Source organism: Phoca vitulina, unplaced genomic scaffold (genome assembly GCF_004348235.1).
Source record: "Phoca vitulina isolate PV1807 unplaced genomic scaffold, GSC_HSeal_1.0 scaffold6, whole genome shotgun sequence".
Taxonomy (NCBI): Eukaryota; Metazoa; Chordata; class Mammalia; order Carnivora; family Phocidae; genus Phoca; species Phoca vitulina.
The window spans coordinates 30,795,195-30,817,986 of NW_022589709.1; the positions used below are offsets into that span (position 1 = coordinate 30,795,195).

The 22,792-nt window shown below is 34.3% G+C and overlaps 1 protein-coding gene across 1 annotated transcript in view; it reads left to right on the forward strand.

Annotated features, from left to right (window-relative positions):
* ST8SIA4 (ST8 alpha-N-acetyl-neuraminide alpha-2,8-sialyltransferase 4) overlaps positions 1 to 22,792 on the forward strand; it is a 99,252-nt gene that overhangs the window by 29,413 nt on the left and 47,047 nt on the right. The window contains exon 4 of the mRNA XM_032403932.1: positions 14,744 to 15,037. Coding sequence (XP_032259823.1) covers positions 14,744 to 15,037 — 294 coding nt within the window. The remainder of the gene's footprint in view (positions 1 to 14,743; positions 15,038 to 22,792) is intronic.

The following is a 22,792-nucleotide window of genomic DNA, read 5'->3' on the forward strand; positions in this document are numbered from 1 at the left end:
ATGGGAAATTCTTTTCTTTTAGTATCTACTTATTGGGGGACCCAAGTGGCTCGATCACTTAAGCGTCTGACTCTTAATTTTGGCTCAAGTCATGATCTTGGGGTCCTGGTATTGAGCCTTCTGTCACTCAGCATAGAGTCTGTTTGAGATATCTCTCCCTCTCCTTTGCCCCCCCCACTCTGTCTCTCTCTCTCTCCCAAATAAATAAATAACATCTTTAAAAAAAAATCTACTTATTGTGTGCCAAAAGTATGCCAAAATATTCTAAGGTCAGATAAGTGAGGAGGAGACTGAGACCTTTTGTTTCAAGGGAATTAACACCTCAATGAAGCGAGATAAATCTTTAAGTCAAGTATATCTGATTTCAAGTTCCAGCTTTTCCATTTAATATATATATTCAATCTTAAGTGATTTATTTACTTCTCCAAGCCATGGTTTCTTCACATTTAATATGAAGAAAATACTCCTTACCTTCTATTTTTTGTGGGTATAGAAATAAAATGAGATGTATGAAATTGACTAGTATAAACCCAAGTACAAATTATTTATTCAATAAATGTAATCTTTCTTCCCTCCGATGTTTTAGGATTAATGTCTTTGTAGTATATTCATGGTGTGAAAATTATATCTGTGACCTAGGTACACAGAAGATGTAAATATTTGCAGTTAAATGGTCATTGTTGCTAAGCAGTTACGTTTTCTCCCATGAAGTATAATTGAAATAATACTCATTTGAGAGTTCAGAAACCTGGATCCTCCTGCTGACATTGGCACTAAATATAGCTGTGTAACTTTGAACAAGTAATGTAAATCACTTTGGGTTTCACATTCCCAATATGCCAAATGAGGCTGTTGAACTAGATGGTCTCATAAATTTCTTTCTGGCTCTGAAACTCTATGACTCTATTTTCTTATGATTCAAAAGACACCTTTGGAATAGATCCTGTCAACTTGCACTGTTGTTTCAATTTTTTTCCTTCTGGTTGCCATGTTTTTAATAAATTTCCTTCTCATCAGTCAATTTGTAGAAATAACATTTTCCCCTTAATATCGCATCCTGTAATCTGGCTTTTGTTTCCTTTGGTCCAGGAGTGTTGCCTCTCCTCCTGATGTGAGCAAATGTTAAGCCTCAAAATCAGGAGAAAAGTATCACTTCTTAGCAAAGGAAAAACAAAATGAAGTTTTAATGATTCATATGGATTTTTGTAAATGTGATGAGGTCAGGGCCTTGGGAAGTCATGGTACATAGAGAATAAAGAAGAACCAGTAAATACGAGTATTATCAGAAGGGAGAGAAGTTGTTTTACATCAACATCATTTAGTATAGTTTTGGGGAAAGGACCCTGACATTTTTCTAAGAGATAAGACCTTCCACTTCCCATATCTACTTAACTGGCATCCACCGAAATTCTTGGAACCACAGAATGCAATCTTTTCGGTATATTGACTTATGCCGTTACTGGAAATTTTTTTTTAGAATGTTTGCAGTCAGTATGGTACAAAATGTTAACAGTGATTATCTTTTAGACAGAGACTTAAAAGTGTTTTATGTTTGAATTAGCTTAACTTCTGTTTTTGGTAGTGATAGTGTGTGTGTGTGTGTGTGTGTGTGTGTGTGCGCGCGCGCGCGCACGTGTATGCATTTCCCCATGCAGCGAACACAAATGCTGTTTTTAAATTGGGAACAAAACCAATTTTTACTTTAAAAAAATAAAAAAAAATATGTTAAAAATCTGGAGTATAGATGGGAAATGTGATATACTGGGAATTTGAAGAGTTGGACTCATGTTCCAGCTGTAATACTACCTGAGTGATTTTGAGCATGAAATATATATATATACACATATATATGTATTTGTTTTTTTAAACAATACATAAAACTTCAACTTATAGAGTTTTATAATCTGTAGTTTCTTTTTTTTAATTTTATTATGTTATGTTAATCACCATACATTGCATCATTAGTTTTTGATGTAGGGTTCCATGATTCATTGTTTGCGTATAACACCCAGTGCTCCATTCAATACCTACCCTCTTTAATACCCATCACCAGGCTAACCCATCCCCCCACCCCCGCCCCTCTAGAACCCTCAGTTTGTTTCTCAGAGTCCATAGTCTCTCATGGTTCATCTCCCCCTCCGGTTTCCCCCCCTTCATTTTTCCCTTCCTACTATCTTCTCTCTCTCTTTTTTTTAAACATATAATCTATTATTTGTTTCAGGGGTACAGGTCTGTGATTCATCAGTCTTACACAATTCACAGTGCTCACCATAGCACATACCCTCCCCAATGTCTGTCACCCAGCCACCCCATCCCTCCCACCCCCACCACCACTCCACCAACCTTCAGTTTGTTTCCTGAGATTAAGAGTCTCTTATGGTTTGTCTCCCTCTCTGGTTTCATGTAGTTTTGAGTGTTTTCTCATTAGTGACAAGCATAGTGTGTGTGTATATGTGTGTGTGTGTTTGAGAAAGAGAGAGAATATGTGTTTTGGATAATCAAAATCATGTGAAACTTTGGTATTATGCAATAAATTTTGGATTCATGTTGTTCCGTTTTATTTACTTCAGTTTTATTTTGGACCTACCTATTATATTATTTATTTATTTAAGTATAGTTGACACGTATGTTAAATTATTTCAGGTGTTCAACATAGTGATTCAACAGGTTTATACATTATGCTATGCTCACCACAAGTGTGGCTACTGTCTGTTTAATTTGCAGTGTTTGAGATTCAAGGTTGGGTTTAAATCCCAACTTGAAGATGTGTAAGTTGAAGGTTTTTCCCCCTCATTTGTAAAACATAATTGCAGATAACTCAATTATATGAATGTTCTTTAAAATGTGAATAACTTAGATAGAAATAGTATGTGACAAAAGGTAGTAACTGATAGTTCTTATTATATTTAATGAATTATATAGATGATCAGACTGAACAACATGGTCTTGAGTCAAAAGTATGGTGATCTTATAAAGAACTGAGAATGATTTTTTTTTACCGCGACTCATAACTTGGTCAGGAAAGAAGTTCAAAATTAGAGTCCCATAATTATTTTTTGAGTACTTGTGTCATCTTTGGTGTAAATGTATGGCTCTTAAATATGATTATTTAAAAAATAAAAGCAGTTGTTTGAAGTTTAAAAGTAAAAACAGTAGTTCCATTAATTTGTTGTCACATAATTTCAGCAAGTATTTGTTCATTCAACAAACAATTATCAAGCAGCCACTAGATGCGAAATCCTGAGGGACTGCAGTAGATATTAGGGAAATAAAGACAAGTTACATGGTCTATTCTGTTTGGAGATTGCTGTCTGATGGGGGAGATAGACACAGAGAGGAGTAAGAGAATGGTACGGTTACTGTAATCCAAGAGCTAAGAACAAAGCGTTGCTGCCAGTGAGACAGAAGGAATTAATTATAAAAATGAATGAAACTAAGTTTTAAGACAGTTCTATTTGGAACAGTAACAATAATTCCCTTTCCAAGAATGTGGTTATGTTTATGGATATTCTTGTCCTTATTCTTTGTGCACATCCTCCTATCAAAGTATTGTGTGGATGTGCTTTTAGTTTCAATGATCAAGGTCATTAATAATAATCCTTAGTTTTTTAACATGTATACGTGCATGCTTTGCCCTTTACTTCAATTTTTCAAATTCCCCAGGCATGACCTTCTATATGTAACTTAAGAAAACTATTAATATTTGGAGTGCTTAATTTGGTACCTTTTATATTTACGATATTTCTGATCTATTCTTTAGTTACCTGATGAGGATATTTCTATGTCTTGGACAAATTTAATGCATAATAGACTTTTAAGCTTGCCTCAATATTTTACGTGGTGTTTGTTAAAAAGCAGAACACTATTTGGTTAAGGGAGAACTGGGAGTTTCATTTTTACAAACCACAAACTGAAACTTGTTATACTTTAATAAAATAAAGGGGGAGGGATCCTAACAATTGGAAGAATGCTAAACACTGTAGTTTCTTGTTTCCACTTATCCCTATGTACTAACTCTTCTTATGAGTAAATTTTGACTTAGAGCTGTTTTAAAAAATCAGAATGAAAAAATATTATGTCTTTAGAACTTCTCCAGTCTTCCTAACTTGTTTTGAATGACAATGGCTCTGCTTACAGGAAACACCAGTCACCTAAAATAGGTACATCAGTGGAACAGATCTCATTTCTTGTTTTAGGTTAAATAATTCCAACTTAAAATGATGATTTTTTTTTCAATATTGGTCTATTTTAATTAGCACAGCTTCTGACTGTTAAACATTTTAACGGCTACAGTTAAAACCCAGTTTTCAGGGGTGGCTGGTTGGCTCAGATGGTTAAGCCTCTGCCTTCTGCTCAGGTCATGATCCCAGGGTCCTGGGATCAAGCCCCACATGGGGCTCCTGGCTCAGTGCGGAGCCTGCTTCTCCCTCTCCCTCTGCCTCTCCCCCTGCTCATGCTCTCTCTCTCTCCGTATCTCTGTGTCTCAAATGAATAAATAAAATCTTTAAAATAAATAAATAAATAAAACACAGTTTTCAGCTTAACACATATTTATTAGTACTGCACCTTTTGTTTTCCTTAGCTCAACTCTCAAAACACACACTATATCATATTTCTACTGAGACATTTTTAACATGTTTAACACAACTAACATGTTAAAAATAAAAATTGAAATAATTGTACAGGTATCAGAAGATTTGGTGCAGAACTCACAAACTGACAGCCTGAGGGCCCAGTCTGGATTCTTTGGTATGTATCATCACAAGGCCAGAAGAGCCTGTCCCCAATAAATGGGGAAATATGCAAGCAAAATTGCCCATTTTCCAGAGTTGCGTTAACCTCTGACTCAGCACTGTGTGTGTTCAGGACCTCGTTTAGAGCATCAGCAGTGTTCTTAGAAGACTGAGAGATCAAATACCTGTACACAGGTTCTCAATTCACATACACAAAATACACAGAGTAACTCTCATTATTATTATTATGGTGGCTCTACTATTTCATTAAAGATATCAATCCTATACAAGCAACTAAATATGATAGCTTTTCATATGTGGTAGAATGAAGATATTAGTAAATATTTTAGAACAGTGCAGTAGAAGCAATTAGTTCTGCCAAAGAAATCATGTCAAACATTGCAATGGATATTAACCTTTGAGTTTTAAGAACAAATATGACTTCTGGGTTAGAGGCTAAAGTGTCTTGGAGAGGGAGGTCATTTCAGGCAGAGACCTCATCATAAATAAAGGGACATAGAAAAGACATAGACTACATGGAGTGGACTGAAGCCACTCAGATCTAAGATAGGCAGTGGGCTTGTAGAAAAAAAATTCTGAAAAGTAAGGGTAGAGACAAGTTATGAAAATCCTAGACTGATATCACTAAAGATTTTTTGGTTAGGATAGCAATGTGATCAAATGTGCATTTTTACAAGATGATAACATCCTTGAAGCAGAATAATAAATTTGGAGTCTTTGTGTTAAAGAACTCGTTAGAGCAATGTTTTTCAATTCTGTTTAATAAAGATGCATCGTCAGAATTACAACTTATGTCATGATATACTCCTACTACTGCTTCCATTACTATTACTACATACACCACACACACACACACACACACACACACACACACACACAAAACTTCAACAAATTTTCATAAAATTATGTGCCAGAAACACTGTTGTTTTCAATTATAATCCATTCTGTTCTTTCACATTCTTTAAAAATTGCTTATCTGTGACCCCAAATATAATTCATGATCCACCAGTGGGTCTAGCTAATAGTTTGAAAAACAATTCATTAACAAATTGTTGCAACAGTAGTTCAAAGAAACATGGTGGTACCTAAGCTAAGTTGAGAAAATAGCAGTACGAATAGAAAAGAGAGAATATATTCAAGAGAGATTTTCTGAGAGGAACTTTCTGAATCAGATACGGAGGATAAAAGAATTATGGAGATCAAGGCCTTTCAGCCAAGTGAAAAATGTGACTTTCTACTAAAATAGAGTATGAGAAAGTTCCACTTAGAATAAATATGATTTAATGAATGTGAAGTTGCCTTGGCCTACTGTTATATTGGAAAATAAAACATTCATTTTTATTCACCCATAATTTGACAGCATTTCTGAGATTGGTACCAGAATGCCTAAGTACTCTGAGCATTATACCAACTGTCTTTCCAGGGCCAAGTGTTGAATAAATCATATATACTAAGTTAGAAATCATTTTTCAACCTTCGGTTATACTTTCAAAAAACTGAAAAGAAAAAATATATTCATAATTTATAATGACAAATGAAACTCTTTTTATTTTTTATTTTCTTAAATGAGAAAATTAAATGTCAAAGCTATGTTGCTGTGACAAGTTTGATAGTGTAATCACTAAAAATTCAAAAACTCAGATGTGTTTCCCAAGCCACTGTAACGACCACAATGTATATTGTTTATTAACACTATGAATTGCAAAGAGAAAAAGTTATAGTTTTTCTGCCTTGTTTTTCTGGCATGAGTGATTAAAATATCAGCCATAATATTTCATGAATCCTGTTTCCTTCTTTTTAATGCACAACATAATTTTTAAGAACATAAATTTCATGCTGAATCAGTTCTTCCCTCAAAACAGTAGTGACTACTCAGCAGCCACTGATCAATGGAGAGTGGTCCAGTTCCCCTGATTATGACAAGAGTACCTGAGAATATGCTCTAAGGATTCTTGCTTGGTTTCCCACCCCCTTGTCTTAAATATCCCAGTCATGATTTTTTTTTTTTTAACCCAAGACAATGAACAGGGAATTTCTCAACAACTGGCATCCTTTTCTCTTTACACCCTCTTCAGAGAAATAAAAATGATTACTTTTTAATTACAAAGGAAACATTTAGACAGGATGCTTAGTATTCATTCTATATGCAATTTCAAGGAACAACATTTACAGTAATTTAAGTAAATATTAGTCATGCTACTCTATATTCTATATTTACTTTTGTGAAAAAGAAAACAATCACATGCAAATTCTTAATTGTGATAAAGGCTTACATTAGTAAATCATATTTAAATTCCTTTAAAATCCGTGCAGTATAATGACAAGTTTTTAACAATGCTCAGGAAGTTTATGAACTTTTATAAATATATTGTCAAGCCCTAGACAGAGAACAGCCATCAGAACTCTCTCCTTCTGTATTGTTTAGTGCACACAACCATGCATTGACAACCAGAGGCTGTGAGAGTTTATTCTTAATTGAGAAAAATACATTTTTGAGTCATTGCCCTTCCAATGTCTAACTTTTCCCTTTTACTTCTCCTTTTCTTCCTTTTATCCCTCCTTCTATTTTTTTATCCTTTCTTGAAAAATAGGTGATGATTTTAAGTATTCATACTACTCAAAACTAAGTAGGCTCCGAGAAGAAGAATGATAAATGTCAAGTTTGAGATTGATTAAAAATATCAGAGTGAAAAGCTCTGACTCTCACCACCCTTCCTGATTTCCTAGACTCTTGTCTATTCATATGCTAGAGTTAATTGTGACAGTCTAGGTAGAGGCCTCTTGAGTCAAAATATTGTCCAGAGCTGAAGTCTTGGAATAAGTCTGCATTTTTAGGCCTTATTTTTAAACCAGTGCTTTATGTAAGAGGAGATATTTGTATTATTTTTGAGATTTTGTTTATTTATTTGAGAGAGAGAGAGAGCATCAGACTCCCTACTTAGCAGGGATTCCCAAGAAGGGGCTCATCCCAGGACTCTGAGATCATAAACTGATGACCTGAGCTGAAGGCAGGTCATGATTTCTGAATGACCCAGGTGCCCGAGATAATATTGCATTCAAATTTGTTAAAGTTACTGATAGCCTTCCAGTACTCTCTATAATACTTTGAGATCATTTCAGTATCCTCTCATTATTTTAAGAAAGATCGAGGAGATTTGTCGTTTCAGCAATACCACTTGTTCATATGTAGTTTTTCATAATGAGAACACTTTTTATGAGAAATAAAGTTCCAGAAGAAAAAGAAAATGAACACCTAAACAGGTCAGTGTATTTATTTCAAAATTAAACTCAATATGTAGACTTTACTTCTCATTCTCACCTAGGACAATTTTCTTATTTTACCACGAATTTTACTATGGGGTCTCATTTTGAATTTTAGTCTATGTTTTTAAATGGTACCGTCTGTCTGCTGCCTTTTTTCTTCCTTCCTTTTCTCTTTCCTTCATTTCTTCCTTCCTCTCTCCCTTTCCTTCCTTAGTCTGTGTTCACCTACTTTGGATTACCTCACCTTTCTTCCATACTCTGTTGGTAGGAAATCTCAGAATTAACCTTTTCTCCCCCCCCCCCCTTCACATTCCTTTTCATATGTACTTGCTTTGGTGGTTTTTCAGAGGAGCACAGGTATTTATATATCCTTGCTGCCAAGGAGTAACCTCCGCGTGCTGGGACAGTCATCTTCTCCCATCCAACCCCCACCTTTGGTGAAGAGTGTTTACAAGAGAGTGAGGAAGGATGTAACTTCCTCACTTCCTTTAGCCAAGCAGACCTTCGGACCAGACATATGAATTAATGAAGTCAATGAGATTCTAGACTTAGCTGTATCACATTTAAATGCAACTGAACTTGTGGCCAAGATATCTAACAAAATTTGTTTGTCTAGTTCTTCATTTTCATTCACAGAATTAATTGATGCATAACATCATGCACGAGAGCTTAAAACCTGCCTTTACATCTTACAAGCTTTGTAAATGTATACAGCTTACCACGGCTCAGTTTCTTCATCAATGGAGAAACATAATGATAGTGCCCGTCTCATGGGATTATTTTGAGAACTGCATATGATATTACATGCAAAGCAAATAGAACAATTTCTGGCACATAATGAGTACTCAATAAAACTTAGCTATTATTCTTCTTACTGTCATAATAAAAGATCTTCACTACCTTTTATAAGAATTGTGTCAAAGTTCTAATTGTAGAACTTTATTCTAGTTTTTCCTGAATACATGTGTCATAGTCTCTTTCTTAAATACAAATGACCATGTCTATGAGCTTCTATATTTTTCATACTACCTATGAAGTTAAACTTGTTTTGTCTAATATTCAAGATGTTCTTAGTCATTGAATCAACCATTCAAATCCCAATTAGTTTTTTTGGGGGGGGCGGTGGGGATGGCTAAATTCCAGGCAAAATGGTTTGTTAAGTGTGCTATAAATAAATCTTCTCCCCACCCCGCACTCTTCCTCAATAAGTTCTTTCTATCCAACATACTCTTTAATTTATCTGCATGCATTCCTTTTGTCTCTCACAAGAGGTTGCAAAAGGAAAGAGCATATAAAAAATGATTACCATTAGCTAATATTTATTACCAACTCTAAGCAAGGAATTCTGAGAGGAAATCCAGATATTGTGTTTCATTTAATTTTCTCAATAGCATTTCAATCAGTGTTAATAGCCTCATTTATGGAAAAAGTTGGATCTCAGAGCGTTTAAGTAACTTGCCTGAGGTCACACAGATTGGGATGTGAGCACCAGTGCCCACATTGCTACCGTTTAAACGATGGCTGAGGGCAGAAACTAAACTGAATACCTTTTATTCTTAAAGTTTAAACTAAAATTGGATACATAGTAGATGCATATGTCATATTTTATTTGATTTAAGCACAACATATCCATTCATTAGCATGTCTTCCCCACCCTTCACCCCAAAAAAACTTAAGTTATTAAATAATATCTGTGCAGTTGTAGCAACTTTGCCCAATAACTCTATTTTGGTTTTGGGAGAAGTGTGGGAATGACATAGCCTAATATAATTCTCAGTATTCATCTTTTTCTTTTAGAATGAGTTTGAATTTTTTTTTTTTATTCTGTGATTTCCCTAGAAATAATATGGCACAGTTCTTCCCACCTTTACCAGTAATGTAAACAAATCTGGGTCTGTGAAAAAATTTCCTTGTCTGTTTTGTCACTTAGTCATTTTCATGACATAAGTGTCATTTGTTTTTATTTCTGTCAAGTTGAAGATTTCATTATTTGTTATCTGATCAGCAAGCATAAAATGTGATATGTGTATATTTGTTTGTGTATTTCTGTGGCCATCCACCACATTGCAATGCAGATCTTCAACATGGTATTTCATCTCTATTTCTTACACTTTGTTTACTACATAATGGTATGCCACATATAAATTAACTGTTAATCCTATGCTTCATATTTCAAAAAGTCACATCGATATTTAATCCTTTTATCTGCATTTTGAAAATCCTCTCTTTCAAGAGCTCTGAGATGTATTATTTTTATGGTTTAGATACTTAAAACCCATGGTTTAATAATTGCTCAGGATTTGGGGAACATCATGGCCGAGTGGACTTGTGTAATATGCCTAAGTCCTGGGAATCTGCACTCTTTCTCCTATAGGAAGGTTGGGTTGAAGGATGAACATATTGATATTTTCTCTGGTTCTGAAAGAAATCACATGTGTAAATAGTGTCAATTAAAATTCCTGTCCTAAAGTCATTCTAAAACAGCTGTGCTTTTCTTTTAAATGCACTATGTCCTTCGACATGTTTCTTAACCACTTTGACCTTTGTTTCTCATCTCCGAAGTGGAGATGATACAACTACTTACCTCAAAGTATTGCAAAAAATATTGGTTTCAGGTCTATTTAGGGCCTACTACCCTCACTCGAGAAAGTCAGAAAGACTAATAGGGTGCATGTTTTAGCTTCCCCTAGCCATTTGGAGAGGTTAACCACAAAACCTGAAAAAAAAAAAAAAAAAAGAAAAAAGCAGGTATTAGAGATTTTGTTCTCTTGACTCTCCAAGCTCAAAAGCAGGAGGGGAGCAGATAGGAACCATAAGCTTCCCCTTGTGGGAGAAAAGAGAAGAGGCTATCTCCTATTTCAGGGTCTGTTGACAAATGTGGTTCTCTTGGTAATGATGGCTGGGGTTGAGAGATTTCAATGTTAATACAGAGAAATACACATACAATGGGATTAGCCAAAAGAGAAAAAGGGTATTATTCAGGTGTTTGGAACTTGTTTAAACATTAAATGGTGAAAAAGAACCGAGTTTGGTCTGTAATCCATTCATTAGTTTTTTCTTCTCATTTAGTCTATGTGATATGTGTAAAGAAGTAATTAACAACCTCCTGTATCACAGTGCACTGTCTTACCTTAGTATCTCACATGACTAGTTCTGTAGCTAGCGTAAGTGTGTAACACACATCACGGGATGAATAAATGCATGGCTAAATGAAAGAGCATTATCTTAATGATATTACTGACAATAATGGTCAAGATTATTTTTTGGCCAAATTATATCATTGTAAAACAGCACAAATAGTAAAATAGTTGGAAAAAGTTCTGAGTATAGTATATAGTATTTGCACAGTGAACTCTCAAGGCGTATCTGCTGAGCTGTTGAAAGGCGGACCTCCTAGTTGCTTAGACTATTGAGCTAATACTTAAGGGAAATGCAGAGAATATTGACACACCTAAGAGAGACATCTTCCTAGGGAATTCTGTGATCCTCAGGTTTTATACATGAAATAAGCAGTTCTTTCCTTAAAAAATTAAATGAATTAAATTAAAATTAATTTAAAACATTTTATATAGCCTTGAAAGAAATGAAAGTACCTTCAATTCTGCATAAAAGGAATGTTGAGAGGTGATCCTATCTGGTGTGTGATCACGGAAGAAATTTCAGAGGTCTGGAGTACCTTCCTGCAGGTTTTGAATGATGGAAAATAAACACAAATAAATTTAAAATTGGACAGCTTAGAGTAAACAGGGGTTTGGCCTACATACCTACTTCTGAATATATGTTTTCATGTTTTTGATATGTCAAAAATAGTTGGACAGTACAAAAATTTAATTTGGCTAAAGAAGATTTTTAAAAAGAAAGATGAAGAAAGATGAAGAATGTTTGATTGCAAATCTATTCATAATCTTGCTCAATCAGCAGTATTGCTACTAGTAACGCTATGAAGTTCACAACAAGTCTACTGAATTGCTGGAGTGTGACACAGCTGGTTGGTTATTTTGGGTTTCTTAATACTTGCCCTGATTATGTGGCATTCAGCTAATTATATGACTAAATATCTGACTCAACTACAGAGTAGTTAATTCACTGACCACATATGGACACAACAATGTTAATCTTTCCTTCCAGTGAAAAATTAGACATAATCATTCCAAGGAAAATGAATATACTGGACTCCGAGAGCTAGCATACATTATATTTTATGATGTGTCCCTCTGTCATGCTATTTTCAGTACCTCTATTTCCATCCTCACAAAGCTGGGTTGGGCTATGCTTAGGTCATAAAAACTCTACAATAAAGCTCACATGAATCAATTACTCTTTGATCTCACAGTGCTCTGCAATCATTTATCATTCTTTGCATCATATACATTCATTTGTCTCCTAGATCAATACTATTCTTCAGAAATATTCTTATTCTCTTAGTTTACTTTTGCTTCCTAGTGGAAAGTACCTGTCTTTCAACACCCAATTTCACTGATCTCTTGTTAGTTCTTAAAAGACACATGGCCAGACAGTCATGCTTAAGGAATATGCTGAGTCAATCTAAAAGTCAATCCTAAAATCCTAAAAAGTGTTAACCAACATGGGAGTAGAGGCGTTTTTAAATAAGTGATAAGAAAAAATAATGAAAAGCATAATGTAATCAAGTGACTTTTTTCCCCTGAAAAGATAATGCTGTAGAATGTTATTTTTGTTCTGTTTAACTAGGTTGGCTCTGATTATTTTTACAATTATAAAGAAAATGAAGTATAGATCTTATTTTTTTCTATCGTAGAAATCCTCTGAAAAGAATTGCTGAGGAATTGTTTTAGTGGAAAGATATATCATGTTAACTGTAACGTTAGCAAGTGTTGTCTATTTTTACCTGAGGAAGGAGAAGTGTCTGTAATAATGATGTTCTGAATGCATTTTCCCCACAGTATCCAAATTCATCTTATAATTAACTTGGTTAGAATTTTAGATTATTTTTAAAGCTGGCACGGAGCACAGTTTTGGACTTGAAAAATTACCATGTCCTCAATCTTCCATGAATTCCACAGTAAGATGTTCATTTTGGCTTCTGTTCACATGTAGCTATTTTCCAAGGCAGTCCCATTCATAATATTCTTACTGTGATGGGAATGAATAATATCTAATCTCATATAGTACACAGATCATGGCTAGACCAAATATTGTATCATATGATATAGTGGGCATAATTAAATATATATAACTTGAAAAAATTGTTTCTTTCTAAATAATATGGTGTGTTATTTTGTTTTGTTTTGTTTTCTCTGAGGAGCTTGTCCTAAATAACATAGACTTTGCTTAATTGTGTGAGATGTTTGTTGCGGTAGCTAAATGTTGTCAGAGATCTAGAAAGTAATAAGATGTATTAATTAAGAGAGATAAGGAAAGATATACAAGCCAGTATTTTTAATAGCAGAGCACACACTTCACTCTTTAATTAAATCTAACTTGTTTGAGAATTTAATTAAAGTGGCAAAGAGCACAAGGAAGAATATTGTGAGAAACTTTCATAACGCAGTCATACCTGCAAAAATACAGAAAGAAGAAATCAGTTTATTTCCCCTTCTCTTTAAAGGCTGATATAAGGAAAGAAAAGTAAAAGAAATCGTGTGTGTGTATGTGTGTGTGTTTTCATGAAGCGGTAGATTGAATAGATTTAAATGATTTTTTCTAAATTAGCAAACTCTTGTTTGTTTCAAATCTGACTTTTCACTTATTAACTAATTAAAACTTGCCTTTTTTTAGCAAATTAAAAATATTTTTAAGCTATCTTTTAAGTTGAATATCCAAAGATCTGTGTGATAGAATCAAAGAAGCATCACGAATTGGTTGAAGACAAAATTCATGGTGCTTTTCAAAGCTCCCTTTCAGCATAAGACTGAAATCAGGTACAAGAATAAAATCAGGTGCAAGCACTTTGTGAGGCCCTGGAACTTCAGTGGGAAGAACAGGACATCAGATTCTGTCCCTTCTCTCTGAAACACAAAACGTATGTGGCATGTTAGCAGGGGAAAATAGACATTTTGAGGACGTGCTCAAAAAGAACAGAAAGATATTTGGTAGTAAGGGCTTCTCTGAATTATTTAATATCCCAAAAAGGCATATTAAATGTGATAATTCCACTTTTCTAACTTTTCTTTCCCATTTAGGGTGGTAGAGGGCAATTACAAACACGTTTGTGGAAAATACTATAAGGAATTGTATTTTCATTTGACCTCAGGATACAGAAAAGCTACCTTCACTTGATTATGTTTATAAAGTTGTTAAAATGCCTTAAGCTTGACAAGTAGTGCAGATTGGAACATCAAGTCTAATATGTTTTACTTATAGAATAGCATGTGGTTTAGATTGCCGACTGCATGGCAACTGAACTTTTGTGAATTTACCATCATAAATTCACTTATTAGGAATTCATATCATGTGGTTTTATGAAGATAAACAGCAAAGAGTATTCTTAGACAACAGGTTGAATTAATATAAATGACAATTTAAGCCCTATACTAGGAGATCACATTATTGAAGACAATATTCCTGAATATGGGGTACCTTACTGAAATATAATTTTACCTGGCAGATTCTTTTTTTTTTTTTTTTTTTTCCAACCTGGTGAAAAGAAAATGCTTGTTCCCCACTCTTCTTTTTATGCACACCATTTTAGGAGTGAATGTTTCATATTTATTTTTCATTTGTCCATTAATTTTTTTCCTCTTCAGGTGTAATCTAGCCCCTGTGGTGGAGTTTGCTGCAGATGTGGGAACTAAATCAGATTTTATTACCATGAATCCATCAGTTGTACAAAGAGCATTTGGAGGCTTTCGGAATGAGAGTGACAGAGAAAAATTTGTGCATAGACTTTCCATGCTGAATGACAGTGTCCTTTGGATCCCTGCTTTCATGGTCAAAGGAGGAGAGAAGCACGTGGAGTGGGTTAATGCATTAATCCTTAAGAATAAACTGAAAGTGCGAACTGCCTATCCATCATTGAGACTTATTCATGCTGTCAGAGGGTAAGTGTCTGGAAAGGACCAGTCTGTCCTTGGCACAATGGAACACATAACTAAACATTTTCCCTAGACAGGAGGGAGCCTCAGTAAAATCTCCCGATGGATATATGTTTCCACTTTTTTTATAATGTCTACTCTATCAACTTGAATTTTGTTTATGTACCATATTATTTTAGCTCACTCTCTTTCTTGAAAAAGCAAATATTTGAACTTGGCACTTATTTATGTCTGTTTTTATGTTTTGCTGTGTTAAAAAGTAATAAGGATTCACTGTAAAGTTAATGAATTTGAGGTAAGAAAACTACCAACAGAAGTGCTATATGGCTACTGGGCAATATTGTGGAAGCATAAATGTTAGATGTATTTAAGGAGCAATTAAGTCCCATCTGTAGTTAAGAGGCCTACCAGAAATAGAGAAAGCTGGCTGAGATGACATGCCTTAATGCTCCCCCCACCACAAGTCACAGATGTCATTTTTATGAATTAAGTCAACATTTCCCTTTTATTAATACAAGCTAAGATGTAAAACCTAAGAAATAGACTTTTATTTAAAAGCGGCAAGTGACCAAAAGGCCAAATTCAGTCATGCATATGTATAAATCTGTAAAATACGTAATACAAATATAAGCAATGATGTATTTTATTGAATATCTACTGTCAGATATTGGAGGCAGAAAAATGAAGAAGGCTGACCACTGCTTTAAAGGAATGCATAGGTTTTACGGTAGAAACAGACCCATATATAACTAGCTAGGACATAAACGCATGGTAAGGTGGTATGTTGTCAGGAGTGTAGAATTTGTTCCTCATATTAGCAAAGAAGACTTAAAAGTCTAGTCAAGTCAACTAGACTTGAAGAACAGAGTAGCTATTCACCAGGAATAAAAAGAAAAGGAGACAGAGACAGGGACAGAGAGAGATGGCGATAGAGAAAATGAAACAGAAGGAAATATTATTGCATTATTAGAGTGAACTGAGAAGGAAATAAGTACATGGTAAACTTGTGAAATAATGGAGTCCATTGTGGAGCATTGGAATACAAAGTTAGAAAAATAACTTATGATCTGGTTAGGAAGAGAATCAATTTTATTTTGCATAAAGCAAAATTATATGTGTGAATTTAGGAGAGTAAATCTTCTAACAGCCGACTTTGCATGGGCAAGAAGAGGTGCTAAAGGTGTGAAGACTAATTTGACTTTTTGATTAATTTACTCATAAGATGATAAAGATGTAGGGCAGAATCAGTGGCCATGGGAAGGAAGGGCAAGTGCAAGGGACCAATTAAGTAGAATGGCTGGAAGTTCTAAAAGATAAAAGGTTTCCAAATGCAGAGTTAATAATAGTCTGCTTCAAAAACCATAATTGGGTCTGGGCTAAGGTGTTTTCATTGTGTTTTGTTAATATGATACTTTCCTTCCGGGATTTATCATTTCCTTGGTTAAGACTCAAGACAGTTTCTTGGATTGTGTTATTCTGTACACAATTAAATCTCATTCTTATAATTAGATCATGGTTATTCAACATTCATTCTTTTGATGCTTGACATGAAGCTTCAAGAAAGTAAGATAAAATATATTCATTTGGAGGATAAGTAATTTTTTTTTTTAATTACGAAGATTCCTGGTAATTACAATCTGACTCTGAAGAAAAAAATCTGTTTTTAACAGAGTAACTTTATAAAGCATTGTGCTAGGAACACATCGTATTTTTTGACATGTTAATGTTGAATATCATTTGAGGGTGAATTTTAAAGATAACACTCTATCTTACTGTCTTATCTTATACACAGACACGCTTTGACACATGTGCGCATATACTTACACACTTCAGTGATAGCTTATTAGATTCAAAAACAAATATTTTATAGTAATTACTCCTGATTATAGGAAACTAATAAAATTTAAGATTACTCTGATTTATTACTATTTTTAATAGACTATTTTTAGAGCAGTTCTAGGTTCACAGCAACATTGAGAGGGAGGGACAGAGACTTCCCATATACTCTCTGCCCCCACAAACGCAGAGCCCCATTATCAAAATCTTGTACCAGAGCTGTACATTGGTTACAACTGATGAACCTACACTGACACAACATTATTACCCAAAGTCCATAATTTATACAACAGTTCACTCTTAGTTTGTATATTCTGTGGGTTTGACAGATGTATAATAACATGTATCCACTGTTATAGAATCGTACAGAGTAGTTTTGCTTTCCTAGAAGTCCTCTGTGTTCAGCCTATTCATCCATACCTCCCCACTAACTCATGGCAAGAACTGTTTGTTTGTTTGCTTGTTTTTGTCTTCATAATAAAAATTTATTGCTGAGCAATTTTCCACTGAGCTGATATGTCATAATAAGAGATACATTTGCTCGTCTCATATATTTAGATTTTATGTAGTTTTCTGTTATTATAGATAATGTCCACTGACTATCTTCTTTTTTTTATTATGTTCAGTTTGTTTGTTTTTTTAATGTCTCTATTGTTTTGCCTTTTCTCAAATATCATGTAGTAGGAATCATACAGTATGAAGCCTTTTTAGATTGTCTTCTTGCACTTAGCATTAAGCACTTAAAGTTCCTCCATGTCTTTTCATGGCTTGATACTCATTCTTTTTAGTACAGAATAATATTCCATTGTCTGGATGTACCAGTTTATTTATTCATTCACTTGTTGCTTCCAAATTTTGGCAATTATGAATAAAGCTGTTATACACATCTGTGTGCAGGTTTGGGGGTGGACATAGTTTTCAGCTCATCTGGGTAAATACCAAGGAGTACAATTGCTGGATCCTATGATAGGACTATGTTTAATTTTGTAAGAACTTGCCAAACTGCTTTCCAAAATGGTTGTACCATTTTATATTCTCAGCAGTAAGGAATGAGAATTCCTGTTGCTCCACATCTTCACCAGTTGGTGCTTTCAGTGTTCTGGATTTTGGCCCTTCTATGTAGTGTTATTTCATTGCTGTTTTAGTTTGCACTCCTCTGATGAAATATGATGTAGAGCATCTTTTAATATGCATATTTGCCATCTTTATCTCTTCTTCAGTGAGGTGTGTGTTGAGGTGTTTGGCCCATTTTTTTAGTAAGGATGTTGGTTTTCTTTGCTGTTGAGCTTTAGGAGGTTTTTGTGTATTTTGGATAACACTCCTTTATCAGATATGTCTTTTGCAAATATTTTCTCCCAGTCTGTGGCTTGTCTTCTCATTTTCTCGACAGTGTCTTTTGCAGAGCTTAAGCTTTTATTTTTAATGAAGTCCAGCTCATCAATTATTTCTTTCATGGGTCGTGCCTTTGGTGATATATCTGAAAAGTCATTGCCAAACCCAAAGTTATCTAGATGTTCTTCTATGTTATCTTTTTTTTTTTTTTTTTTTGAAGATTTTATTTATTTATTTGAGAGAGACAGAGATAGTGACAGAGAGCTCGAGCAGGGAGGAGAGGGAGAAGCAGGTTCCCCGCTGAGCTGGGACTTGGTCCCAGGACCCTGGGATCATGACCTGAGCCAAAGGCAGACGCTTAACCGACTGAACCACCCAGGTGCCCTATCTTCAAAGAGTTGTATAGATTTGCATTTCACATTTAGATCTATCATCTATTTTGAGTTAATTTCTGTGACAGATATAAGATCTCTGTCTAGTTTCTTTTCTTTATATGTGGTTGTCTAGTTGTTCTAGCACCATCTGTTGAAAAGACTATCTCTGGGGCACCTGCAAGGCACACATCAGAGGACAGGAGAAAGGTTTCAGCACATGCGCAGTCTGGGTTCTCCCAGCAACCTCCAGCCCACGGTGGCACCAGGAGAATCTTAAAAAAAAAAAAAAAAAGGAAAGAAAGAAAAAGACTATCTTTGCTCCATTGTATTACATTTGCTCCTTTATCAAACATTAGTTGACTATATTTATGTGTATCTATTTATGGGCTCTTTACCGGTTCTGTTGATCTATTTGTCTGTTCTTCACCAACATCATGCTATCTTGATTATGCTAGCTTCACAGTAAGTCTTGAAGTCAGGTAGTTTCAGTCCTCTGACTTTTTTCTACTCCATCAATATTGTGTTGAATATTCTGGTCTTTTGCCTTTCCATATAAGCGTTGGAATTAGTACTTTTGTTCCCTAAATTGTATTTTATATTTCTTCATTCATTATCAATATCAAAACACAAAATAAGTGGTATGGTTGGAATGGAGCATGTTCAATTAATTAGAATCCAGATAGAGTTGTACCTGATCAACAACTGTGAATTCATATACACTTTTTATAGACTTTCCTAAATATAGAAAGTACAGAGCATTTTAATAACTAGTTCATCAATACTCTCCATTTATGTTTCATCTTATCCACTTTCCTTCATACCATTATAAACTACTTCACTAATTCCTAAGCATTTTATTCCAAAGAGTAACAAGGCGAAACAAACCTCTGATCACTGATGAAGTTAATGGTATACTTTCTTTTGATTACTGTGCTCTAGGTGTTTTTAACAAGACTTATTTTGAGTTCTCCAGGAGGAACTTACCTTGCTACTTTACTTCTTATACATCTACATTCTCCCCCTCAAGTGACAAGTGATTGAATTCTAAAAACTGTGACCCAGGATATAAAAAGTAGCTCTAGAGTTGCCTTTCACCTTTCAAATACATTGTAAATTTGTACACGTGGTATATATGAAAAGTAATTTCATTTATGGAATTAATGAAACAAACACATTAATGCATGCAGTGTAGCATTTCAACATGTTTGTACTCTACAAAGCTACTGAAACTCTGAAAGAAAATAAGGAAGTATGAATGCTGATGAGACAAAGATTCACATGATATGAAAGCAAGAACAAACTCCCCGAAGATCTGTTCTTTAAGTATCTGTTTTACATCTCTCTGAAACATATTTTATATTTTAATATTTTAATTAAAATATATAATCATGTGTAGCTTGTGAAGAAATACCAATGAAAAGTTTGCAACCCCAGACCACTTTAATACATTCATATAGTCTCTTAAATTTGTAAATGTATCTTTATTTGTCCCTATTAGATTACTCTGTCATTATTTTGTAAGATTGTTTTAAAATTAGAATCTAGCTATATTTTTTCCTCCTATTTTATTTAATATGGTTTGGGATGAATGACCATTCAAACTTTTCATTGGTATTTCTTCACAAGCTACACATGATTACATATTTTAATTATTATTTTGCAATTTTCCTTGTGAAAAATGGAGCAATTTTCATAGGACTTTAAGAATGAAGAGGGGAGTTTGAAACTTTAAAATGACTTATTGAAACTTTAAAAATGTGACTGCAAGATATAAAAAAATCAGTTCTTTTACATTTATAATAAAATTATCAACGGACAACCTACAATATCCTGAAACAAACATTTAACCTAATGGCATAGTTTAAGATACAATTTTAAATTATAAGACATATCAAAATATTTTTTAAGATTTTATTCATTTATTTATTTTAGATAGAGAAGGTGAATGAACATGGGTGGGGGGGAGCAGAGGCAGAGGGAGAGAGAGAATCTCAAGCAGACTCTACGCTGAGCATAGAGCCTGATATGGGGCTCAATCTCACAACCCTGAGATCATGACCTGAGCCAGAACCAAGAGTTGGATGCTTAACCAACTGAGCCACCCAGGCACCCCTTAAAAATATATATATACATACATATATATATTATATATATATGTATATATATATAATATATATATATTTTTTAAAAGGTTTGTCTTATTTTTTTTAAGATTTTATACATTTATTTGACAGAGAGAGAGACAGAGAGGGAACACAAGCAGGGGCAGAGGGAGAGGGAGAAGCAGGACCCCGCAGAGCAAGGAGCCCAACCCTGGGCTCCATCCTAGGACCCTGGGATCATGACCTGAGCTGAAGGCAGACGCTTAACCGACTGAGCCACCCAGGCGTCCCTCAAAATATATTTTTATAAAATATTTAGTCTTAGCCAAAAAAAATCCTATTTTTATAATTACTATGATTTGATTCATAATAGCCAAGTGTTTTATTGACTGGGATGGTTATACTTTAGTTTCTTATTTTTTTAACATAGTGAAAAAAAATCAGCATGCAAAAAGTAGATCCTTAGTTCCACTACCAAGTGCAATAGATAATTTCTTAAGAATTCTCCAAGGAAAGAGATTAGATAGATACATATGTGTATTTTAAAATGATGTTTTATATGCATAAACATGTTACATATAAATTGCTAATTCTTCATTAGAATCATATGTAGTCTTCTGCCTCTTTTTTTTTTTTTTTTTTGTGGATATTGGTACTTTAGGAAGTTTGCTCTTTTAGTTCTCATCTCTATTATCTTATATCTTAATTCTCTTACCTCTATTAAGATATTTATGTTTAAGAACATAATTGATTTAATTTTTTTAAGATTTTATTTATTTATTTGACAGAGAGAGAGGGAGAGATCACAAGTAGGCATACAGGCAGGCAGAGAGAGAAGGAGAAGCAGGCTTCCCCCTGAGCACGGAGCCTGCTGCAGGGCTTGATCCCAGGACGCTGGGATAATGACCTGAGCCGAAGGCAGACGCTTAACCGACTGAGCCACCCAGGCACCCCAAGAGCATAATTGATTTAAACTTTAGATTTGTTTGCAATCATTCTGGAAAATATATTCAAACATTTATATTTGAATCCTTTGCCCCCTAATGATTATTATGAAGCATTAAAATATTTAAGCCAAAAATTAAATATTCAAGTCTTAATTATTTTATAAATTTATATGATCCATTAGTTTTATTATTTTAATTCTACTATAATAAAAATAATGTATCTATCCTATTTTGTCATCACCCCTAATTATTTGTTTTAATATCAATATTCATACAATAGGAACTATACTCTCATTAAATTGATAAACACTTTGTATTAATTGAGATTAACATATAGATTAAGGATTCACTGGTTATTATTGAGATTAATAAAAGTACATAATGTTCTATGTGTTGGTAATTCTACAGTTGTCCAACAGTTCTGTAAACATCTTCACCAAAATGATTTTTTTTTTAAAGATTTTATTTATTTATTTGACAGAGAGACACAGTGAGAGAGGGAACACAAGCAGGGGGAGTGGGAGAGGGAGAAGCAGGTCTCCCGCTGAGCAGGGAGCCCGATGCGGGGCTCGATCCCAGGACCCTGGGATCATGACCTGAGCAGAAGGCAGACGCTTAATGACTGAGTCACCCAGGCACCCCCAAATGTTTCTTATTTAAAGGATAATTTAACAACTACAAAAGAAATGTACAAGTGTGAGACAAAATGACTACATGACTGCTTTAAATTTGCTTGGAATTAAGACATTTCATTTGAAATGGTTGGTATACCCCATGATCTGTAGCAGTGTTTCTCAAATTGGAGTCCACAGATGTATTTTGCAGGTTCTGAGAAAATGTTCTTAATCTTTTTAAAACTTGTTTCTACATTGATCCAAACTGAGAACACTGGCTTAGAGAATTTTTAAGAATTATTTAGGAGTTTGATATACAAGGAGGCTCAAAATAAAACTTCAATTCTGTCCATCGATAGACTATTTACATCCTTCAGACTCAAATTAGTATCCTTTAAAAAGTGGGTATTAACATAATAATCATTTAGATTCTTTTCAGTGCTGAGTTTCACTGGTTTTGTGCTTTAATTGTCTTACTCAAGTAAATATTCAAAGCACCATGATGCATATTTGTACTTAATTTTTACAGACATTCTCAGAAGTGCCTTCTCTTAAC